General features: G+C 39.8%; 1 protein-coding gene across 1 annotated transcript; it reads left to right on the forward strand.

Moving 5' to 3' along the window:
• Positions 1-38: 38 nt before the first annotated feature.
• On the forward strand, positions 39-23,270 carry LOC138945549 (splicing factor 3A subunit 1-like). Its single transcript, XM_070316997.1, has 19 exons — positions 39-243; positions 1,914-2,078; positions 2,695-2,717; positions 3,192-3,316; positions 3,823-3,982; positions 4,687-4,749; positions 5,927-6,017; positions 6,367-6,438; positions 6,939-7,021; positions 7,711-7,860; positions 8,400-8,571; positions 8,988-9,089; positions 10,938-11,110; positions 13,391-13,530; positions 19,136-19,383; positions 20,124-20,326; positions 20,892-20,993; positions 21,204-21,275; positions 22,261-23,270. The coding sequence occupies exons 1-19, from the start codon at positions 129-131 to the stop codon at positions 22,360-22,362; spliced, it is 2,361 nt and encodes a 786-aa protein (XP_070173098.1). The 5' UTR covers positions 39-128; the 3' UTR covers positions 22,363-23,270.
• Positions 23,271-23,606: the final 336 nt, after the last annotated feature.

Raw genomic sequence — 23,606 nt, forward strand, 5'->3', positions numbered from 1 at the left:
GAAAGATAACTCTTCTCTTTACACTTGTGTAAGAGTAGTGTCCCTTACAACCACCATCTTGGATCGTCGGCGTACGATTCCCAGGATTATTATCACATTGCTGTTGTTGTGACACAATTACGGCGACCATGCCGTCGATAGACGTCGATCCTCCTCAAAATGAGGAACCGCCTAAAGAACCGGAGACGGGAACCCTAAGCAAACCGGTGATCGGTATTATTTACCCACCACCTGAAGTAAGAAGTATCCTTTGGTTTGCGTGTTTTCTGAAGACTGAACATGTTTTTTGATGCTAATCACTAAATCAGCCTAATGATGGTGATTGTGAACTGAAACTTTCATAAGATTCAAAAGCATGGTGTGTTTTTTTTAAACGAGTTTTGATCAAGTTCGCATTAAAATAATGCGTGAGAATCTTTGGGTGGATGCAGAAGTGATTGCGTCTGTTTTAGTTCAAGTTTTATTTTTTGGCTCGGCGTCTTTGCAGAAGTTTGCTGTACCCGTCACCTTTTCAATCTCACTCTCATGCAGTGTGATGCAGGAACTGGCCACTGCAGAATGATTCTGAAGTCAAACTAAAAGGGCAGTGCATTTTGATCTCGAACAAGTGTAATCCAGGTCATTGATTGGGGTAAGGGGCAAAATTCGGTCCTACTAATGTATTGCCGTCCGGAGCAATCCGGGGGCCGTCCGGAGGCACACACATTTATACATAATCTTCTTCATTTATACATAATCTTCTTGTGTGTGTGTGTGTACATGCAATTGCAAGTGTGCGTGTGTGGGTGTGGTGTAAGTGTGTGTGCATGCAGATCTTTCTCTCTCTATCGTAGTATCGATCGGCACACACATTTATTCATAAAAATTGATCTTCTTGTGTGTGAGTGTGAGTGTGTGTGCATGCAGATCTTTCTCTCTCTCTCAAACAAATATGATTCTATTTATCCATTTATCACCAAAATTCTATAATAATAATAATAATAAGGCCAAAAAAAAAAATTGTCTGTTTAGGGTAACCCGACCGACCCTATCGATTTGGCGCCGACCCAAAAACTTTTTTTTGATTTCAAAAAAAAAAAAAAAAAAAAAAAGAGGTAAAAATGCTAAAAAGAGACATTTGGCGTTTCTTTCTCTCCCTTTCTCTCTGTTTTATTTATACGTTAGTTTTGAAACATGTATTCATCAAATATAAGAAGTGAATGTTCAGCCAACATAGCATTTACACACACACACACAAAAACAAAAAAAAACAAAAAAAACCTTTACCTACCTACCGACCCTACGTTTTTTGGTCATGTTACCCTAAACAGACAATTTTTTTTTTTTGGCCTAATAATAATTAAACATTCTCTTATACTAGTTATAGCGCTGTTCACCGCCAAATGGCAATCTCATGGCGCTTTACATTAGACATTAAAATTCAACAAAGAGTACAGGTTCCAATTAAAAAATAGCACCTTTCACCACCATTTCACCTCATGTTCAACCCGCTGACAAAGTTCTCTTCATCAAGTAATCAAGTACTTAGCAACAGCTTCACTGAATTTGGGACACTTCTTGAATTTTATCAGATAAGGTCAGGTCCGACTCCTAGTCCTAGACTTGTGAATTCAAACAGATTTGTGAAAGGGAATATTTAAGGGGTCTGAATGTCTGCTTATAGTGCTTGGCTGTACTGTTATTGTTGAAGAACACAAAATAACCAAGCTAAAGTAGTACTAGTAGTACTGCCTTTCAAAGTTTCATAATCGATAATGAAGGATGAAATTTGAGTCTGACATGTAGATTTACACAATGTAGTGTTTATTTTGCATTTTTGTAAAAAATTGTAAGTTGTATGGTATACATAGTACAAATAATTGAAAGCCTGTTGCAGACTTCCATCACTATGTTTGTCTTTAACGAAGCCTAAGACATTGTGGACAAGACTGCCAGTTTTGTTGCCAGAAACGGCCCAGAGTTTGAGCATCGTATCCGACAGAATGAAGTAAACAATCCAAAGTTCAACTTCTTGAACCCCACCGATGCCTACCATGCATACTACCAGCACAAGGTCAAAGAATTCAAGGAAGGCAAAGGTGAGTACAGCTAAGGCCTAAAAAAAAAATAGGTGTGGTTACGGTAACCCGACCTACCCTATTTTTTGGGGCCGACCCTATAACTTTTTATTACATTTGTCACAAAAATACCAAAAAAACCAAGTAAACGAGTGCAGAAAACGCAATGAAAGCGAAAGCACCCGAGTCGCACACTTATTTCCCTGTCAAGTAGGTTTAATTTGTACACATTAGAAAAAAAAGTAAAAAAAAAAAAGTGATTGCCTACCTTCCTACCCTATTTGTTTTGGCTATGTTACCGTAACCACACCTATTATTTTTTTTTGGCCTAAACCCACCTGTGCATGTAACACTAACAGAGGTTTGGGTATAGTTATAGTTCATTCAATGAATCATTCTGTTCAATTTTCAAAGCAATAAATTCAATTTCCAATGGATATATGTGTTCTTAAACTTTTTTCTTTTTTTTTACTCTTATTTTCTTATTTATATACATCAATTTATAGATTTACATGTATTATGATGACTATAAATGATACATTTCAGATTTAGGGCATATTATCTACATGTATTCGTCCTTCATATGATGTCAGATTTTACTGGTGTTTTAACTGATGTTTATTTTTAATCTTTTCAGGTCAAGAGCCTGTTGCGCCCAAGGTAGGTTTGGTTAGCACTTATGCTGAGGCAGTCATGTTGTCCTTAAATTTTCTGTTATTAAATTTTGTTTTGGTTTTACAACAGTGCTCTAAGTGTTACATCAAGCAAGTTGTTTTGCTAGAAATAGTTTCATAACACTGATGCAGTCTCTCTATCTGTCTCTGCTGATCCACTTTGTTAAAATAAAGGGATGGGTCCATTTACAACATAAGTTACTTATGCCGTAATGGGTGACATCTGACTAATTTGTAACTGTTTTGATGCTGTTTGAATTTTCCGTTAAGGTGAGCATTATAAGTATCAAACTATATACATGTATTTTGTTTGAAAGCTGTATTTTTTGTTTATGGCATGACTGACAGGAGTTTATCATGGGAAGAGTGAGATTAGACTATAAAGTATAATATAACACAGGAAACAAAGCAAAAGAATCCACATGCACAAAACCAATCTGCTTATCTTTTTTCTGAGCAGTCCCAGCCAGTCTTTCTGCGTCCAACACAAGAGCCTGTCAAGATCCCTGAGGTGTTTGTTCCCAAAGACCCACCAGCAGAGTTTGAGTTCATCGTTGATCCGCCGTCCATCTCAGCCTATGAGTTGTGAGTAAATTCTTTGCATTGCCGTATGTTACTGAAGTTGTTAACCGTCCATCTCAGCCTATGAGTTGTGAGTAAATTCTTTGCATTGCCGTATGTTACTGAAGTTGTTAATCAGTTAGTAATCGGTGTGTAGTTTGCCTTCAGAGGCATTGCCGGTTCTTGCTTTTCTAAAATGTTTCTGTGATTTGGTTATGAGTATGAATGACATGAGCTTAGCTTGTCTTATAGTGAGTTGAAAGCATGATTTGCTAAGTACATAAAGCTTTGTTGATTATGCCTATTTATATAAAAAAAAGTTTTAACATAAAGTGGCTGTGCTGGACTGCAAGGCTATCAGCTAGAGAGCTGTATACCTAACTTCTGCCAGTTTTTGTTCTGAGAAGAAAGGAAACTATTCAGTAGGCTTGCATAATTTTTTCTTCTGTCACGAGATAACAGGATTTTTGTATGGAGTGGAGCAATTCCGTGAAAGTTACAATCTATCCTGTGCTTTTTGTTTTACAAAGGGACGTTGTGAAGCTGACTGCCCAGTTTGTTGCTCGCAACGGTCGTCAGTTCCTGACCACGGTGATGCAGAGAGAGCAGCGCAACTATCTGTTTGACTTCCTGCGACCCCAGCACAGTCTCTTCAACTACTTCACCAAGCTGGTAGAACAGTACACAAAGGTCAGGCACTCTTGTGACTTGTGTGGTGAAAGGATGATCTCTGTGACAGTGTTATGTGCTCTGTTTGTACAGTGGAACCCCCCTTATAAAACCTCCCAAAATATGAGAAAATCAGGTCTTAAAAAGACGTGATTATAATTGGAGGTTATGAACCACAAAATCTGAAAAGGCAATGTCTTAAAAAGAAGTGAGTCTTAATTGGAGGTTATGAACCACAAAATCTGAAAAGGCAATGTCTTAAAAAGAAGGAATTCTTGAATGGGGGGAGGGGGGGGGGGGTCTTTAAAGTGGGTTCCGCTGTACTGTTTCAGGGCAAGGTTTTGGTTTCCTGTGATACATTACTCATGCCGTGTTCAATGTCTGTAACTGTAAGATTTGACATTTGTGACGTTTTGCATTGCAACGCAGGGACGTGTGTGTGTGCGTGCTTGTGGGAATGTGAGTGTTTGTGTCCTTGACTGCAAAGGTTTTGTTATGTAAGTTGTAACAGGATTGTTTTTTGCACTATTTTAGTTGGTGCATATTTTTGTCATTATGTTGTCAAAAGCGTCATTCTAATTGTCTCTGGTTGGTAGCATTTGGAGTCTCCATAGTAGAGTAAATTAAGAGTGAGTGGTGTTTAATGTTTATAATTAAAATTATAAGACTGCTTTAGCTTTACTTTTCGTTTGATTTATAACATTGTTTTTATTTTATGTGTGCAGATTTTGATTCCTCCCAAAAATCTGAAGGAAAAGCTAGCTACTGAATCACAAGGGTATAAAAAGGTGAGACTGGAGTTTGTAATCAAGTTGTTTTGAACATTTTTGTTAGAGAGAGATAGCCAAAAGGATGATACTGTTCTCTTAAAGCAAATCAGAGGTTAGAAAATGTGTTCGGAGTCTTCATTAGCATAATTTTCTGACAAAGAAGGGGGGAGATTTATTTTTATTGTCACTACAGGCAAGAGAATCTGGCGGAAATCCGCCTTTTTAATGAGCCCCAGGGTCATTTCTGAGATCAGTGTAAATCCGTTGAGAACATTTGGGGGGGGGGGGGGGGGGGTACATTACCTTCATCCGTGTAACAGCTTCCATCGGCGATAGTTTATTCTCAATTGGCGTATTTTTATTTGGACTGAATGTTGCTTGTACAAAATTTGCCGAGTAGAACCCGAGGATGATAAGAATGCTGTCGGAAACAGCCAAGCAAGTGGTTTTATGCTTGTTCCGGAATTTGCTGAAGATTTCTGAGCGCTTTCTTTGTTTTTACGGATCGTGCAGTTTCTAGACCACGCGCCATTTTGGTCACCATGCATCGATGAATTGCGAAAAGCGAAAAGGCCCTTGCGGCCGAAATCGACACAAGTGTGAAAAACAAATGGAATTTTGGTTGGCTTGAGTAGAGAGTGAAGACTTCGATCTGGTTGACGAAAGGCAAAGTCAAAAAAGAACACACGTGGAGCTCTCTGTTCATGATTTTGAACACATTGGTGAGAAATTACTGCAGCTTCAAGTGCACTGTTTTGTAAAGTTATGGTGTCTCCTGGTGCACGTTTTAGGTGTGGAAAATGCCAAAATCCCCCAGTTTCAGGGGGCGTTGCCCCCTGACACCCTGGCAGGGGCCTATAGCGGCCCCCACACCCCCACATTATTTTCCTCCTTTTTGATGATTTCCTGTTCCCATGTCTGCACTAGTAAGTTACACAAAATAAAATACTCTTGTAGTTACGCATGATGATCTGGATTTTCTGCTAACTTCTAAATCCTGTTCAACAGAAACCAGAAAAGAAGTGAATATGTTAAAGTCTTTGATTGACTGTGTGTATATTATTAATATTAGGGATGTTATTCTTATAAATCGGTCCCCTTTACTTCTGTAAACTAGTTCCTTGATGATAACTATTGTTCCAACTTCGAATAACTGCATCTTGACAGATTTAACTGTGGTGTGTGTTGTGCGCAGATTCTGAACGATGTTCAGTACCGCATGGAGTGGCTCAAGTTCCAGGAACGAGAGAAGAAGAAGGAAGAGGATGCACTGGAAAGAGAGAGAGGTGTGTGTTAGACTAGATTTTTCTTCGATAAATTATTGCATGGGTTCTCTAGCATGCATGCCCCATATACTTGCTGATACACACACAAACAGCAGATACACACACACAGGCACGCAATAACACAAACAGTAACACATCCTACTCCGGAAGAATTCTGAAATGTAAGGGTCAGGGGGGAAGGGGATTTGTTTGCATGGCACATTTCATGGCTTCTTCTTCTTCTTCTTCTTCTTCTTCTTCTTCTTCTTCTTCTTCTTCTTCTTCTTCTTCTTCTTCTTCTTCTTCTTCTTCTTCTTCACCGTTGACGTACCATTGTATGCAATACTGCAGTATTTGTCTTTTTCCTCAGTGTCCTACGCACAGATTGACTGGCATGACTTTGTGGTGGTGGAGACGGTTGACTTCCAGCCAAATGAAACAGGTGGGTGTCATTGTTGTCATATCATTCTCATGACTGCAGTATGCTGTTGCCTTGCATCACTGTCATAAGCTAAGAAGAATTTGTTGAAGTTGGTTTAAACAAGTTTATTCAATAAATGTCATTGGTACTATTGCCGCATACATGAAATTAGGAACATGGAGCACAACAAGCTAAGCTTATGAGCATTTGTTTGAAAGATCTGTACAGTTCTGGTTGACATATTACACCAGCTGGAAAGCAAAGGGGGCTTAAAAAGGGAAACTTCAGTTTACTTTGATCAAATTTGAATTATTTAGTTACATTGCATTTAGAAAATATCTCAGGATTTTATGGTCCTTGCAAAAACCAAGTGTTGGATGGTTTTGGCACAATACATTCTGTGTAGTATTACCTGTTGATTACATGATCATTTTCTGACAAAGTTGTTTTAACTGGTTTTTTTAGCATAGTACTGTATGTAGTGCATTGCTGAGGTGTGTGTGTGTGTGTGCTGTTTACAGGAAACTTGCCCCCACCCACAACACCTGACGAGGTTGGTGCTCGAATGCTGACACAGGAGCGCTATGAGAGAGGAGAGATTGCTGTGAGTTTCTTTATTATTGAAATAAAATTAGAATGTCTTGCTCTGTGGTTATTTTTTTCTGTTATTTTGATGTTAATTTTGTCACTGTGCTGACGCAGGAACGATATGAGAGAGGAGAGATTGCTGTGAATTTCTTTATTATTTATAAAACAACAAAAAAGATTAAAAAAAAGAATGTCTTGCCCTGTAGTTATTTTTTTCTGTTATTGTTTGTTCGTGTTGTCACAAACAAAGCTGGTTAAGCAAAATTTTTTGTAAAGTTTCCTTTTCTTTCCTTACAGTAGTTACACCTTCATTTTGCCACAAGCTTGCAAGTCCTTTTTTGTCTTACCCCTCTTTTGGATATATAATACAATGTTTCTGTCAGCCAGTCAAGTGATGACTTCAAGACCATTAAAAACCTTGGAACCTTTTTTTGCAAGTGAACATTGTAATTGAGAACAGATGCTTTTTTTTTCTCTCAACATACTATTTATTCTGTAGTTCTTCCCCCAAAAGCGGCTTATGGCTGCCTAAATGGCGGCTCAAAAATGGTCATACACATTAAAGCCCACTCGTGCAAAAACATAGGTGTAGGTGGGAGTTTCAGCCCATGAATGCAGAATAAGAAGAAGATTCTGTATTTCTGAGAGTCTGTCTTGTTGGTTTGTGTTTGCGCATGGTAAAATGCCACTGTTGCTATTTTCCAGATTGACGATGCAGTGGAGATGGAAGTGGAGTCAGAAGACGAGGATGACGAGGAAGATGATGATGATGACGACAAAGAGGAGAGACACATGGCGCCACCTCTACCCCCGCCACCCAAAGTGGGCCACCCCAGAGACAACACCGAGCCTCAGGTAACTCATTGTCTGTGCTGTGGGAACAAAATCTTTTTGAAATGAATACGAATGCTTAACTTGATTCAGTCAGTCTGGTCGTTCTGTGCCAGTTGGTAGAGCACTGGACTCATATTCAAGGGTCAAAATTTATAATTTGACTGCGCTTTAGGTGAGCTAGTCACAATTTTATAAGTTTCAACAGCTGTAAAGGCTTTCCTTAATTGAGCTTGAAGTTGAAATTCGTGCCAAAGCGTCGTGCAGTGAGCTTCGTGAAATAGACTACGCGCAGTCGATTTCGCCAAATTAATATCACGCTTTAGTTTCAGATGTAAACATTGAAAGAAGAATTTGTTTTAATGTATTGGTAAACGAAATTAACGATGGGACGGACGCGTGTGAAAAATGTGTTGAATCATAGATGTTCCAATGCTGTGTGGAGTACGCTCCTTTTTTCTGAAAATACACCAAGTTTGTTTGAGAATACTCCAAATGCAAAACAGGGGTTCCCAGGTCTGCGTAATGCCACGTTTCAGAAGATGTCTTTTTGTATGCTGCAGGATATGGATGAGGATTCAGACGAGGAAGATAGACCACCGCTACCTCCTGGACCCCCTCGCCCAAAGGGTGCTCCTGCCCCTCCCCCGCCCCCTCCTCCACCTCCCTCAGAGGCCCCTCCCCTCCCTCCCACACCAGACCAGGTGGTCATCCGAAGAGACTACAATCCTAAAGGTAGGAGTTGGGATTTTCTCTAGTTTTGATGGCATTCCAAGTATTATTATATGACAGGCGTGATGGCCTTGTGGTGAAAACATCTGCCTTCTGTGTGGAAGGTGCTGGGTTCGAATCCCAGTTATTGGCTTGTTCAGCTGTACTTGCTTTTGCTGCGACTGTTAAGTGAAAGACTGGGAAATAATTGTTAATAAAATGTGCTTGCTTTTGGTGTGACGTGCCGTGTCTCTGTTTGTGTTGTTGCCTTGTCATCTTCATGTAATTTATGCGTAAGTGTATATGAGTGTGCTTGAGTTGTTAATGCAAAAGAATGTGTATGAGTGCGCCTTGATTCACCTTGTGGTGAGATATGTGCGCGTTATAAATTCTCTTATTATTATTATTAATGCTGTGACATGATGTGTTGTTGTCCACAGCCAAGCACGTGGGTCAGGAGGATGCCCCCGACCAATACATGATCTCCCCCATCACCAACGAGAAGATCCCTGCTCACAAGGTGCAAGAACACATGAGGATAGGTACGTGGACACTGTGTTTGTTGATTGTTTTGTCTTGGGTCTCTTTTTGTCTCACCACGATTTGCACTCGTGCACTCGTGCACATAACTTAAGTGAAAGAAAAAAAATTGAGATGTTATATATGTATACTTTTGCTGAACACTTTGCGGGGATGAAAGTTCCCATCAGGAAATCCTGAGTTGAGACATACCTGAACATAACATGGCCATCTGAATCCCAAGCCATTTTTTGACTCACATGCGAAGCAAAAGTGAGTCTATGTACTCACCCGAGTCGTCCGTCCGTCCGTCCGGAAAACTTTAACGTTGGATATTTCTTGGACACTATTCAGTCTATCAGTACCAAATTTGGCAAGATGGTGTATGATGACAAGGCCCCAAAAAACATACATAGCATCTTGACCTTGCTTCAAGGTCAAGGTTGCAGGGGCCATAAATGTTGCCTAAAAACAGCTATTTTTCCCATTTTTTTCATTTTCTCTGAAGTTTTTGAGATTCAATACCTCACCTATATATGTTATATAGGGCAAAGTAAGCCCCATCTTTTGATACCAGTTTGGTTTACCTTGCTTCAAGGTCAAGGTCACAGGAGCTCTTCAAAGTTGGATTGTATACATATTTTGAAGTGACCTTGACCCTGAACTATGGAAGATAACTGTTTCAAACTTAAAAATTTTGTTGGGCACATGTTATGCTTTCATCATGAGACACATTTGGTCACATATGATCAAGGTCAAGGTCACTTTGACCCTTATGAAATGTGACCAAAATAAGGTAGTGAACCACTAAAAGTGACCATATCTCATGGTAGAAAGAGCCAATAAGCACCATGGTACTTCCTATGTCTTGAATTAACAGCTTTGTGTTGCATGACCTTGGATGACCTTGACCTTGGGTGGGTCAAGGTCACATGTATTTTGGTAGGAAACATGTGTAAAGCAGTTCTTAGTGTATGATGTCATTGCTAGGTTTAGTTATTTGACCTTGACCCTGAAGGTCAAGGTCATGTAAAGGTCAAGGTCAAGCATGTGAGTCGTATGGGCTTTGCCTTTCTTGTTTCTTATTTTGTAAACTCATACGTTTTATTCGTTACTCGGTTATTTTGAGACAGGTGTGGCCAAATTAATTTTTTTTTTAACTCGCCAGCCGGGCGAGTAACTTCAAGAAAGTCACTAGCCCGGCAGAAATTTTGCTGGCCCGGTACATACCACAGTTGATGTGAAGTGTTTATATGGCTTAAAAATCCGATATTACAACCAAAAGGGTCGCATTTGACCATCCCTGTTGAGATGAACTGTTGTATTTGTTCATAGAATTTGGCAGGGAAAAATCTAGGTCAGAATGTTGTACGTAAGCAGCTTTATTCTGCCCCTGTCTCATTCAGATGTTTGGTCTGAAAGTGTTATCAAAAGTCAGTGTCTGTAGGACATCTGTACGTTTGCCATGAGAAAATAACACCCGATACTTTACATCTTTTTTTGAGTATTAATAAAATGTGACATTTCAATTCTGATAAATTCTTCTTTTGGACCGCTGCAACAGTTCTAAATATTCCCAGGGCTTTGCAGGCAAACTTTATAGAAACCTGAAAATACCCAGCATGCTTCCCCCAAAATCGGCATATGCTGCCCGAATGGCGGGGTAAAAACGGTCATAAACGTAAACATCCACTCGTGCAAAAACATGAGTGAACATGGGAATTTCAGCCCATGAACGAGGAAGAAGAAGAGAGCAGGCAAACTTTGCCTGTAGCATTTTTGTAGCTGTACTTACCTGTGTTGTGTTCACCTGTACTTTGCTTGTAGTCTTTCTTACCTGTACTGACGTGTGTTGTGCTCACTGTGGCCAGGTTTGCTGGATCCCAAGTGGATGGAAGAGCGACAGCGCAATATGGAGGAGAAATCAAACAAGGAAGAGGTTTTGGCGCCAGGATCCGACATCGACGTCAGTCTCAAACAGCTGGCTGAAAGACGTACTGATATCTTTGGTATCGGTACAGAAGAAACTCAGATTGGTAAAAAGGTCAGTGTTGTTTCTTTTTTATGTTCTCTGTGTATGTTGTTGGACGTTTTAATTAAGGAACTATACTCTCTGTCTTCCATTTGTTTTGAATTTGCTGAGAATTTCTAATTGTTGCATGATCAAAATATGTATTGACAAGTTTGACCTTATTTGATGTTTCTAAGTATTGTGGCAGGTTTCACAGTATTGTGTTCAGCAATTTACTATTTACACACTCAAATTCTACAAAATAAATGTTGGCACACAATTCAAAGGACATGTTTTTCCAACAAAGTGAGTTTGTTACAACTAAAAACAGTAAAATTTTTTATAGTCCTGGTCCTTATTTATATCTAAAAACCAGGCGCAAAGCGGCATACCCTGAAAACGCAAAAAAAGCAATACGGTCATCCTATGCATGCATATAGCTCATATAGCCAAAACCGTTGAAGATAGAAAGACATTTATTGAACAAAAAATATGCCCCACATCATTCTTAACAAGTTTTGTTCTTGTATGTACATCAAAATATTGATTCTCAAATGAATGGTTTGAAAAAATACGACTTCCGGCAGACCTAGACCGTTTTGAAGGAAAAAACCGTCTTTTTTTTCAAACCATTCCATGGCCATCAATATTTTCATATACATGTAAGACCAAAACGTGTTAAGACTGGTGTTGTGCATCTAGTTTGTTCAATAAATGTCTTTCTATCTTCAATGGTTTTGGCTAGATGAGGTAACAAGAGAAGGATATGGGCATTGGAATTACGTCAACATTTCGAGCATTGTCACAGATGAAACATTTACTGCAGGGTGCTCCTGATTAACAAACCGAGAAAAACTGAAAATTATTGAAGAGAAGACATGTCTGAACAGTTTATAAAGAGACAAGTTTGCAATCATTTGTAAACACCATTATTGTATGGAGGAGTAACTGTTCCCCTACCCCCTAAGAAGGTATTTCTGTCCGTCAACCACGTGAGCGATCGCCACAAATCGAGGCATCACTCGCATTTCAGTTTGGACACACCGGCTGATTGCAAATGCACAGTACGTGTTTCGACACTGAAACGTGACGATTGAGCGTCAAAATAGTTTCTTAAAACAGTCGAAAATGGAGTTAAATGTGACTTTAACACTCAGTGGCGATCGCTAGAGTGGCGATTGTTACTAGACGGACACTAGAAAACCTCAGAAAATGTAATTACTTTGCGATTTTTTTAACTGAAAAACTGTTGCGGTCTTTTTCTGTCGAGCGCGAGCGTCAACGTAAAACAACGTGAGGTCACTTCCTCCCCAAACGGTTAGTTTTTGAATGAAAAGAAAAATGTGGCGATCGTTACATTGTTTAGACGGACAGGATCGCAACTTTGAAACTCGGGTCACCGTGCCTCGATCAAGGGCAAATTGACCTCGGCAACATTATAACTCACTTCAAGGGTGCACAAACTTGTATTTACAGTATACAAAATTAGGTAAACTTGTGTTTTTGTCCTGTGAAATCACAATTAGTTTCGATGCTCTTGATATCGCTATGCGGACGGACAGATCCGAATCCCCATACATTTTTTTTGCGGAGCTAGTATAAGTTAGAATTTGTGTTATGGATATCGATTGTTGTTGAAAAACAATCATTTCAATGTGTTCTGGCACTCTCAACCACCACAGCATTGATACTTGTGCATGTGTGTGTTGGAATTTAGTTCTTTGTTTAGTGATGCTGTGGCAAAAGTAAATTCATCCGTCCGTATTTTGACGATCGCCACCATTCACACGCACATAAATAAACACATTATAAAAAATTTCAACTTTTATTTTCAAAAAAGTATTTAAACAACAACTACTTTGCATGTTAATACAACAAATACAGCAGATTCTCACAGATATGGATTTAAAAGACTAAGCAAATCTGAGACTATCAAAATGGCCTAATACCATGAAACCTGCCTTGTACATTATGGGAGAACAGATCAGCCATCCGTTTTGCTTGATTGTGATGTTTGATTTTGCTCAGATTATGGATGTAGGTGTGCTTTGGGGAAATTGTAGTAAAAGTTTGGATTGACAGTAATACTTTTCTGACTTGAGACAAGGATATCGTTGGTAAACAATGTTAAAGATGAAACCTCCAGTGTTTTTCACAGCAGACAACTAGTAAGGTCCTTACATCGCAGGTACAATTTAGTTTATGAATGTGTGAAATGTGAACATAATTGGTCAGTATTTATTATGTTAATAGCTTTCACTGTATTACGTGTGTTGGTCAGCATATCTCATAGTGTATTGCATGTGTGATCAGATTGGGGAGGAAGACAAGCGAGCGACTAAAGTGGTGTGGGACGGACACACAGCATCCATGGAGAAAGTGTCCCAGCGTGCACGTGAAAATATCTCCATTGAGGACCAGATTGCCACCATTCATAAAACTAAGGGCCTCTTGTAAGTATCAGACATTAGGTTTTTACGCACATTTTCATTTGTAGTTGTTGATATGTGACCCTCCACCACGGAATGAGTCGCATGTCACCATTGCATGATTTTCATATTTTTACATTTTCCAAAAGAGTTTTTTTATGCTCTATCCAGTGGTGAAAACCGTTTTAGAAAAGAGCGAAAACTGTTTGAGTTATAAGCCTGTGACTAAGGTGACCCTCACACTGTTATCAGACACTCCCCGGACTTATATTAAGCCTAGCGCAGAACCGCGCGAGGTGACATGCGACTCATTTCGTGGTGGAGGGTCACATATAGTCTCGCTTCCTTTCGTTTATAGTCTCCAGAATCTTTTGTGTTCACAGATTTAGACATGACTGTTTGTTGTCAAAATTAAGAGAACTGAACAAAATCAGAAACAGATTGGTGATAAGAGAAGCCAAAGACCATAAGTTTCATTTAATGGGTGTGAATGGGTTTTTCTTTTTGTTGTTATACAACAAATCTGTTCAGTACTCCGTTTTCTTGGGATTTATACTATTATAACTATTATAAGGGTCACTGGCTAGAAGAAAAAAAACCCACCTATTTGTGTAGATGTGTATAGGCAGGTTTCACAATCTTCAATCACAGACTTCCTTTTTTTTCAACAAAATCAATCTTGACAGAGACCTTTGAAATAATGTTTTTATTAAAGCCTTACATCCTCCTGGATGGAATCAAGACAAAAACTTGTATGCAGACGCATTCTTGTCGACATAATGTGATATCTTGTTACAGTACTCATCAAACAAAGGGATAGACTTAAACAGAATTGGATAACCATTTATTCAAAGAATATTGTCCAGAGGCTTTAATAAATAAAGCAATAACAATGCAAGCAAAATATCATTTCCGAGCTCAGTGAAAAAAGCAGCAAATAAGGTCTAATTATGGGAATTCCGTTCTTCTGAACTGCTATTTCGCTGTGATGCACGTCATGAGCATACCTTCAAAAAGTAACAATGTTAATTGCACTCCATTTCTCTTCTTTTTTTTAAAGTAGAATCATTGACCAATGAAAATAAAACGATCTTGGAAAAAAAGTTGCATATTCTTAGAAATAAATACCTGAAAATGTAACCCTACCCTCTAAATGGTGACATCATGACAGCGAAAAAAATACCGAACAAGTCATGTGAAGCAATAATAAAACATTAAGTTGATTTGAAACTAAAAGATCAACATTGGAACCAGGGACGAGTTATTAACAATGCTAGTGAGATTTGGCTAGCCGAAAGCAGAAGACCGAGACGGGTTGCCTCTGCGATGCATATGAACAAAAAAGGCGATTTTTCTTATTTGAGCAGATTTTCACACTAAGCATGACATATCTGTTTATACATTGGGATCCTGGAAATCGAAAGGATACAATACAATAACTTTTGAATCTAATCAAAAGTGTTATTATTATTTGCAATTTTTAGAATGTTATGTAACAAATTTGATAATACAATTCTGAACTTACATAACTTGACGAAATGTAAAACAAGTCGCGTGAAGCGATATATAAACCTGTAGTCAATCTATAGGCATCAAATTGAAGGATAAACTCAAAAAAACAGTCATCGGCGAGACTAAATTCAGCTAGTCTCGGTTAACCATACCCGAAAACCGTCACGGATCACACTCGTCTCCGCGAAGCATACTCAACCTGTTTTCTTTAATTTTGAACGCTTTTTTTAAAGTAAACATTACATATGTATATATATTTTAAATCAGAAAAAGATAAGAAGTACAATGCAGTAATGTTTGAATCTGTAATGAAATATTTGTTATTGATGACAATTTTAATGAGCAAACTTATTCGCTTATTTTCAAGCTACCTAGCTCTAATGCAATACCAAAGTCCCGACTGAGTCAAAGATTACTTGACAGTTCCGCCCCAACTATCACAAAAACGCAAAAGACGTCCTCAAAGACTGTGGCAGAGTACCTTAACGCAGTCCTAGTATATCCACTACAGACTGAACTGTGGCATAGTACCTGGATGCAGTCCCAGTATATCCACTGCAGACTGAACTGTGGCATAGAACCTGGACGCAGTCCCAGTATATCCACTACAGACTGAACTGTGGCATAGTACCTTGACGCAGTCCCAGTATTTCCACTACAAACTGAACTGTGACATAGTACCTGGACGCTGTCCCAGTATATCCACTACAGACTGAACTGTGATATAGTACCTGGACGCTGTCCCAGTATATATCCACTACAGGCTGAACTGTGGCATAGTAATTGGACGCTGTGTCAGTATATCTACTACAGACTGAACTGTGGCATAGTCCCTGGACGCTGTCCCAGCCCACTGCAGACTGAACCTTAATTGGCACAAGAATCAGAGAGGAAGAGGTAACCTTAGCCAATGGTGAAAAGGTGGTTAACAACAACCAAGGGCTGTTCTCCTCTGATTCTGAGTCTTGCCATTTCCACTTGAACATCAGCGCACACTTTGATCTTTTTAAAAAAATCCAAGTTGAGGAGATGCAGACCATCGAGAGTGTTGGCCCTACTTAGGAGCAAGATGAGATCATTACACCCTAAAAGTGTGCACAGTTTTAGAGGTCTAGCTTGAAAAAACATCAGAGATAACCCCAACGTTAAGGTTTTTTGTCTACGGACATGGGGACGGACACATGTGAATCCTAATACTCACCATTACATAGGTGAGTCAAAAACACTGCCCTAAAGTTTGGCATTTGGAAAGTTAAAACAAGTCGCGTAAGGCGAAATTACTACATTTAGTCAAGCTGTGGAACTCACAGAATGAAACTGAACGCACTGCATTATTTCACAATGACCGTAGTACGCCGCTCGTGCAAAAGGCAGTGAAATTAACGAGCCTGTTTAGTGCGGTAGTGGTTGCGCTGTGCTGCATAGCACGCTTTTCTGTACGCTTCGTTTTAACTTTCTGAGCGTGTTTTTAATCCAAACATATCATCTATATCTATATAGGGCTTGTGTGTGTGTGTCTGTCTGTCTGTCTGTCACTTCGCGATGCACGGCCAAAGTTCTCGATGGATCTGCTTCAAATTTGGTGGGCATATTCAGGTAGACCCCGGACACAATCTGGTCGATGAAAATTTTCAACACGTGCTCTAAGCGCGGCGCGGTGAACCGATTTTGGTTTTTCTGTAGATCCATTTCCAGTAACTCTTCCTTATCTTCTCCAGTGTTTTGCGCGTTTATCTTCCTTCCTTTGTGTGGCGTCAATCACGTCAACACGTGCTCTAAGCTGGCGAAGCCGGCGAACCGCCACGCTGCATACTCCGTCTCGCGATCATCCTGGCGAAGCCCGTGCGAACCGCCACGCTGCATACTCCGTCTCGCGATCCACCCGACGAAGCGGGTAATCATCTAGTATCTATATGTTTTTGGAATCAGGAACCGACAAGGAATAAGATTAAAGTATTTTTAAATCGATTTCGTAAATTTTATTTTAATCATAATTTTTATATTTTTAATTTTCAGAGCTTGTTTTTAATCCGAATATAACATATTTATATGTTTTTGGAATCAGAAAATGATGAAGAATAAGATAAACGTAATTTAGGATCATTTTATAAAAAAAATAATTTTAATTACAATTTTCCGATTTTTAATGACCAAAGTCATTAATCAATTTTTAAGCCTCCAAGCTGAAATGCAATACCAAAGTCCGACCTTCGTCGAAGATTGCTTGGCCAAAATTTCAATCAATTTGATTAAAAAATGAGGGTGTGACAGTGCCGCCTCAACTTTTACAAAAAGCCGGATATGACGTCATCAAAGACATTTATCGAAAAAATGAAAAATAATATCTGAGGATATCATTCCCAGGAACTCTCATGTAAAATTTCATAAAAGATCGGTCCTATATGATCGTGACTGGCTGTCTTTCCAAGTTGGAACGTTTTCAATCTGCTGTCTGACGTCATCAAAGTGTTGAAAAACGTACGGCGATGTCTATAAAACTCTCACTTGACCACAACATTCACAATGCCGTGCATTCAAGGATTGAAAAAACCACTGGCATTGATCAGACACAGTCACTGAATGTTGTTATTTTACACATGAATCTGCTTAACATTTGGTAAGAAATGACCGTCAATCTAGTAGTGCCGGGCGGTCGTGAGAATTCAAGGTTTTCAGAGACAGACAGTAAATAACGTGTTCTGAAATAAACACATGCCAAAAAATTCTTTAGTCAGCCAGTTGATCATCTGCCTGACAACGGATAGGAAGTGTAAAATTGGTCGCATCATGACAATTTGCTGTGTATGGCGGTTATAACAGACGATTTGTCTGCAGGGCGGTCGTGAGAAAAAATGAGACGGACACCTTGACCGAGTGACAAAATGACCAAGCGCAAGTAGAATAAGCCGTAGTTAGCCTTTCAAAACCATTTCATGTCGTGATTTGATGGAAATTCCTACTTATTAAAAGCATTTTACGTCCAAACCTTTTGACAGCCATTCAAACTGAACAGATTTGTAATTAATGTTTTTGAGACGGACACATTTAGAAAAAAGACCGTTTACTTCGCATGCGATTGTATCGAATAAATATAAACACATTCATTGTTTTTTTTAATTAAGTGTGTTCATCTATCTCTGTTCTTTGGTTTCTAATGTACTTTTAACTGGATTTCTTTGTGTGTTTTTGTACTGGTGCCTTTGTTTATTGCAATGTGGCTAAAAAGGGAAATCGTGTCCGTCTCATTTCTCACGACCGACCTACCTCTTTCGCAGGTGGGGAATACAAACTTGACTTGAATTCGATCAAAGTTTATTTTTCATATGTAAATTCCGAGGACATTCGACATAAACCATTGAAAATTCACGACTAAACAAAACGAAACGTTTTATTTAATATGAAAGTCAGGGACATACCCGACTCTGAAGACTGTGAAACCTGTCTATACTGATTTAAACTTCCTTGAGATTGTCCTCTTTGCCCAGTACTTGATTGCTCACTTGAGGGATTGCATTAATGAGAAATTTCTAGTAATTTACATGACAAATTCTTGAAATACCGGAAATGAAATCGTCAACCGTTAATACATGTATACCGGTACACGTGTATTTGTTATGGTTGACCTGTTTCTTTCTGACAGATATAGCGCACTCACTGTGTTTTATACTGGTTTTGACTGGTTGGCATAATAAATTGAGAGGTTCAGAGCTGCCAACGTTTGAAGACAAATTGCTACGCTGTTACGTCAAGCTTAGAATTGCTATGCTCAAACAAATAATGACAAGCATACAACCGTTTGCTCTTTCTTGCGATTCCTGGTACTCAATTCTGATTCTCACTCCGTTGTCCACACGGAAAAGTGTCACTGCAGACACTCTCTGTTGGCAATTATGTTTCTTTTTTTCTAACCTAACTGCTAAAAAAAAGTATATATTCTTGCGTAAAATAGCGTAAATATGGGTGTGCGAAAAAAATTTCTATACCCAAACACCAATTCCTATGCTAAAAAGTAATTAAAAAAATAGTAAATTGCTACACTTAAGATTTCACAAGCGTTGGTAGGTCTCAATACTAGTTGTAATAATTGCTAATGTAATCACTGCACTTCTCTGTACAGACCCGACGAAGAGAAAGAGAAGATTGGCCCTGCCATGCCCAAAGGAGCTCCTCCCCCACCCCCACCCTCTTCCATGGCCCCCCAACCACCCCCACCCCCCAAGCCCGGCCCTCCCCCTCCCCCCATGTCCAGGCCCCCTGTGCCCCCCATGCAGCAAATGCAGCCCCGCCCCCCGATGGGCATGCCAGGCATGATCATGATGCAGGGGCCGCCCATGGGCCCTCCGATGGGCATGAATCCTATGATGGGTGGGTGCACAATGTGTGTGTGTGTGCAAAATTGATTGGAGTGAATGTTTGTGTTGCTACAGTAGAGTTCTCTCCCCATGCTTTTTCACAGATTTTCTTTTCATACTTAGGCGTACTCATGATTAGCTGCATTTATTCAGAAGATAACAGCAATTTTAGTACTTCTCACCTTAAAGTCTCTTGTTCATTATCTCAGTATCTGCACGTAATTTATATGAATCAGAGGTCAGCAAATGCACAGTGTTTTCTGTCTGTGATAAGGTTGTTTTTTTTTGCGTCAAGTCCGATAGCACTGTTGCAAGGGAGAGTACCCCTGTTTGTCATTAATAAATTATGTAACTGAGTTTTTCCCCTTAGACTGTAAAGGGACATGTTGCTTTAGGTTTTCATTGGACAGAAAATTGTTGCAATTTTAACGAGTTTTTACTTTTTCAGATTCTTGATTAGCAGTAATGTACACATATTCATGTGTATTATGCTTTTAACTTAAAAAAACAAACCACCCAACAACAAAGTATGCAAGAACAAATTCAATTCCAACCTGATAGTCATCGTTAATACATTCGCTGCTCTGCATGCATTATGCTGTTCATTTTTCTTTAAAAAAAAAAAGTATGAAAGAATAATTTTCATTCACACCTGATTCTCATAGTTACTGTACATGTATTTGCTGCTCTGCAGCTGTAGTTATAATTCACGTCATTCGAACAGTCAGATAATTCTATACCTGCGATTGTCAGTGCGCCACATGAACCCAGGCATGCAGCAGATGAGACAAATGCATCCTCAAATGGGGATGGGCCCAGGCCCTGGCATGGGAGGTCCCCCTGGGCCGCCTCACCGCCAAGGCCCCCCCGACCAGTCTCAGGATGAACCGCCCAGCAAGAAACAGAAGACAGAGGACAACCTCATCCCGGAGGAGATCTTCTTGCAGAGACACAAGGTTGGTGGTGGCGTTCTGTGCAAGCTTTGGTACACAAAGTGTTTGTGTGTGTGTGGGTGGGTGGGTGGGTGGGTGCTTGTGTGTCTGTGTCTGTGTCTGTGTGTGTGCATGCATGTGAGTGTGTGCCTTTACGTGTGTGTGTGTGTGTGTGTGTGTGTGTGTGTGTGCCTTTACGTTTGTGTGTGTGTGTGTGTGTGTGTGTGTGTGTGTGTGTGTGTGTGTGTGTGTGTGTGTGTGTGTGTGTGTGTGTGCGTGCATGTGAGTGTGTGCCTTTACGTTTGTGTGTGTGTGTGCGCGTGCGCGTGCATGTGAGTGTGTGCCTTTACGTTTGTGTGTGTGTGTGTGTGTGTGTGTGTGTGTGTGTGTGTGTGTGTTTTATAAAGGGTACTGTGAACAGAGTGGCTGATTGTCTGGAGTACATCTGATGGTTTTTTTAATATTATTTTTTGTATGGGTAGGGATCTGTCATGGTGTTGAAATGCAAAATTCCTGTTTTGGCTACTGTTAAACCTTCGTATTTTGTTCTGTGTCTAAATATCTGACCTTGTTTCCGTTGTGAAATCAGAATCCAGTGGCAGTCAAAGTGGCGGTGCCAAAGGTCTCGGACAAACCGGAATGGAGCCTGAACGGACAGATGCTGGAATTCACTCTGCCGCTGACAGACACGGTCAGTACACAAGTGTTTTTGGGAAGTGATAACTATGTTGTGGAAGAAGTGCAGAAGATGACAAGATAATTGTGTGTGTGTGTGTGTGTGTACATGTGTGTGTGTGCATGTATTTCAGATCTTATTACATGAGAAGCTGTTAATTTTAGATTTTTTGAATAACAATTAGTTTATTTTATGTAGTTTAACATAAGAATGTGTTTGTTTCAGATCTCTGTGCTGAAGGCCAAGTTGAACGAGACGCTGAACATGCCGGCTGGAAAACAGAAGCTGCAGTACGAGGTCAGTACCACTACCGCAAGACTGTGTGATCACTCTCTTTTTTTGGCCTTCTCTTTTTAAAACAAAACCAGAAATCTGTACTTTTGGGCAATGTGAGGCATATTTGAAAGGGGTTTCACTTGCAGACTCAGTGATCAGTGTCTCGTTGACTCACCTGAGCAATCAGGAGAATCTTAGTAATGAGCTGTGTTGGACCATCCTGATGGCCCCCCCCAAAACTTAAGGTAGCGGTTTTCTTGGATGCTATTGAAGTTTTACCTTTGAAAATTTACACACTGCTAGGTTTTGATAACCTCCAGATATGATGCGAGTTTGGTTGACCATTGGTGAACCGGTCTCTGGTTAACCGATTTTTCAAGAGTACCGCTGCCTATAATTATTATGTTTAGTTTTTGTGCAGTGTGGGTTGATAGTAACTGTTAGCAAAAGAAGACCAGAGAGGTAGGAAAGGGATGGAGAGGTGATTTTCTTTACACGTGCAAGATACGCATTGACCGGCATGGGTGAAACTTTTCCGCCTTAGGGTGGAAATCCGCCAAATGAAATTGGTCAAATAAGGAATTCCTTATTTTGAAAATCTTAAAAAAACACAATTTTTTTTTTTTTCGCCGGCGATCCGATCCGTATTTTCTCTAACACACTGACATCGCTGAATCTTTGTTTCACTGAGCGCGCGAATTATCGGACTACAGCTTGGCATTTCTTACCATTGTTTACTGTGCAAATGTGTGTGTTTGAGATACCAGGAGAGGCCTACTTTTACCCTTAAAAAGCCTGATTTTTCGTTTTCTTCCGGGGGGCTTCACCCCCCTGGACCCCCTAGCAGGGCCCCGGCCTCATTTTCCTTATTTTCAATTCTGATCAGTTTCACCCATGTTGACATTTTGTATCCTGTAGGTAAGATAACATCCTTGTTTACCTATGGACTCATGCAGTTTTGAACTTAATGGACAGATTGTTTGAGAACTTTGCCTTCTATTTGCAGGGTATCTTCGTGAAAGACTCCAACACTCTGGCTTTCTACAATGTCCTCAACGGTGCAACAGTTCATCTGCAGATGAAGGAGAGAGGAGGGAGGAAGAAGTAACAGCAGTGCATTCCTTAGAAGAGCAATTCTGTCTGATAAAAAACTACCCATGTTGTTCATTTTTGAAAATGCACTGGCAGAGTTGCAGCAGCGCATTCCTCAGAAGAAAAATTCTGTCGGATGAAAAACTACCCACGTTGTTCACCTTTTAACATTGTTTTACTTTTAGTGTGTCTTTGCTAGCTGACTCGGAAAACGTGGATTATACTGTGCACCAAGTGAACACTGGCTGCAACAAGTTTTTTAATTTGTGTTGCAGCAGAATTGTAAGACGTTTTGAAAAGCTTACAGATGTGGAGTATAGGTCTGCCCAGTACAGTTGTTTGAAAATGTTGTTTTAATTCCTGTTGCAGCAGAGACGTTAAGACAGATTGAAAATATGTCCGATTTAGAAAATGGATCAGGCATGGGAATTGTCCGCCGAAAGGCAAATTTCCGCCGATTTTTTGTTGTTGTTCCGCCGAAAAAGCTTCAGTGTCCGCCGAAAAAATAAGTGGGGGAGGCAAAAATGGTTCTGAAAACTGAATTTAATGGCAAACTTGGAGCTCAGATGACACCAAATTGCACAATTTGGGATCTTTGGAGAAATTTTTTCGGGGGGGGGGGGGGGGGGGCATGCCCCCAGAACTCCCCTAGTAAGGCGCCGTCGACTTTAAGCTTACTTACAAATGTTCAGTCTTTTTTTACTTTTTTCAATTCCCATGCCTGATGGATAGATGTCTAATAAGGACAATGAAAAGATGTCCAAGATGGACAATGTCTGATAAGGAAAAGGTGTCCGATTTGGAAAATAAAGATGTTTGATAGTACACTTCACAGATTTTCATGTGGATGCAGCTGTTATCAGATCTAGTGGAAGTACACATTGGATGATATTTGAGGTTTTTTTTTTCTGGGGGGGGGGGGGGGGGGGGGTGTGGTGTCTTACATTTTTCAATCTTACCTTGTGTTTGGTAAAATTGCTGTTCTTTCATGTTTTGTCATGGATAGACAGAAGTATTTTATAAATTTTGTGTAAAGTGGATTGGTATTGTTTGTTTTTATTTTTGAATCGGTGTGTGTGAATTTGCATAATCTATGCCAGTGTTGTGCATGCGTGCGTGTGTATGTATGTGTCTGTTTGTGCGTGTATTTGTGTGTGTGTGTGTTTATTCAAGTGGAGATAAATCCACCTTCAAAAGTGTCAACAGCGAATATCAAAAGTAACCAACATTTTTTTTTACAAGACTCATTTATTTCAACAT

The sequence above is a fragment of the Littorina saxatilis genome, linkage group LG13 (genome assembly GCF_037325665.1).
Source record: "Littorina saxatilis isolate snail1 linkage group LG13, US_GU_Lsax_2.0, whole genome shotgun sequence".
Taxonomy (NCBI): Eukaryota; Metazoa; Mollusca; class Gastropoda; order Littorinimorpha; family Littorinidae; genus Littorina; species Littorina saxatilis.

Excerpts from the sequence above, each read along its gene's own strand:
- LOC138945549 (XM_070316997.1), top strand. The coding sequence starts at position 129 with ATGCCGTCGATAGACGTCGATCCTCCTCAAAATGAGGAACCGCCTAAA. Across the intron at positions 6,439-6,938 it reads CTTCCAGCCAAATGAAACAG|GAAACTTGCCCCCACCCACA; the intron begins GTGGGTGTCATT and ends TGCTGTTTACAG. Across the intron at positions 20,327-20,891 it reads TCTTCTTGCAGAGACACAAG|AATCCAGTGGCAGTCAAAGT; the intron begins GTTGGTGGTGGC and ends TTGTGAAATCAG.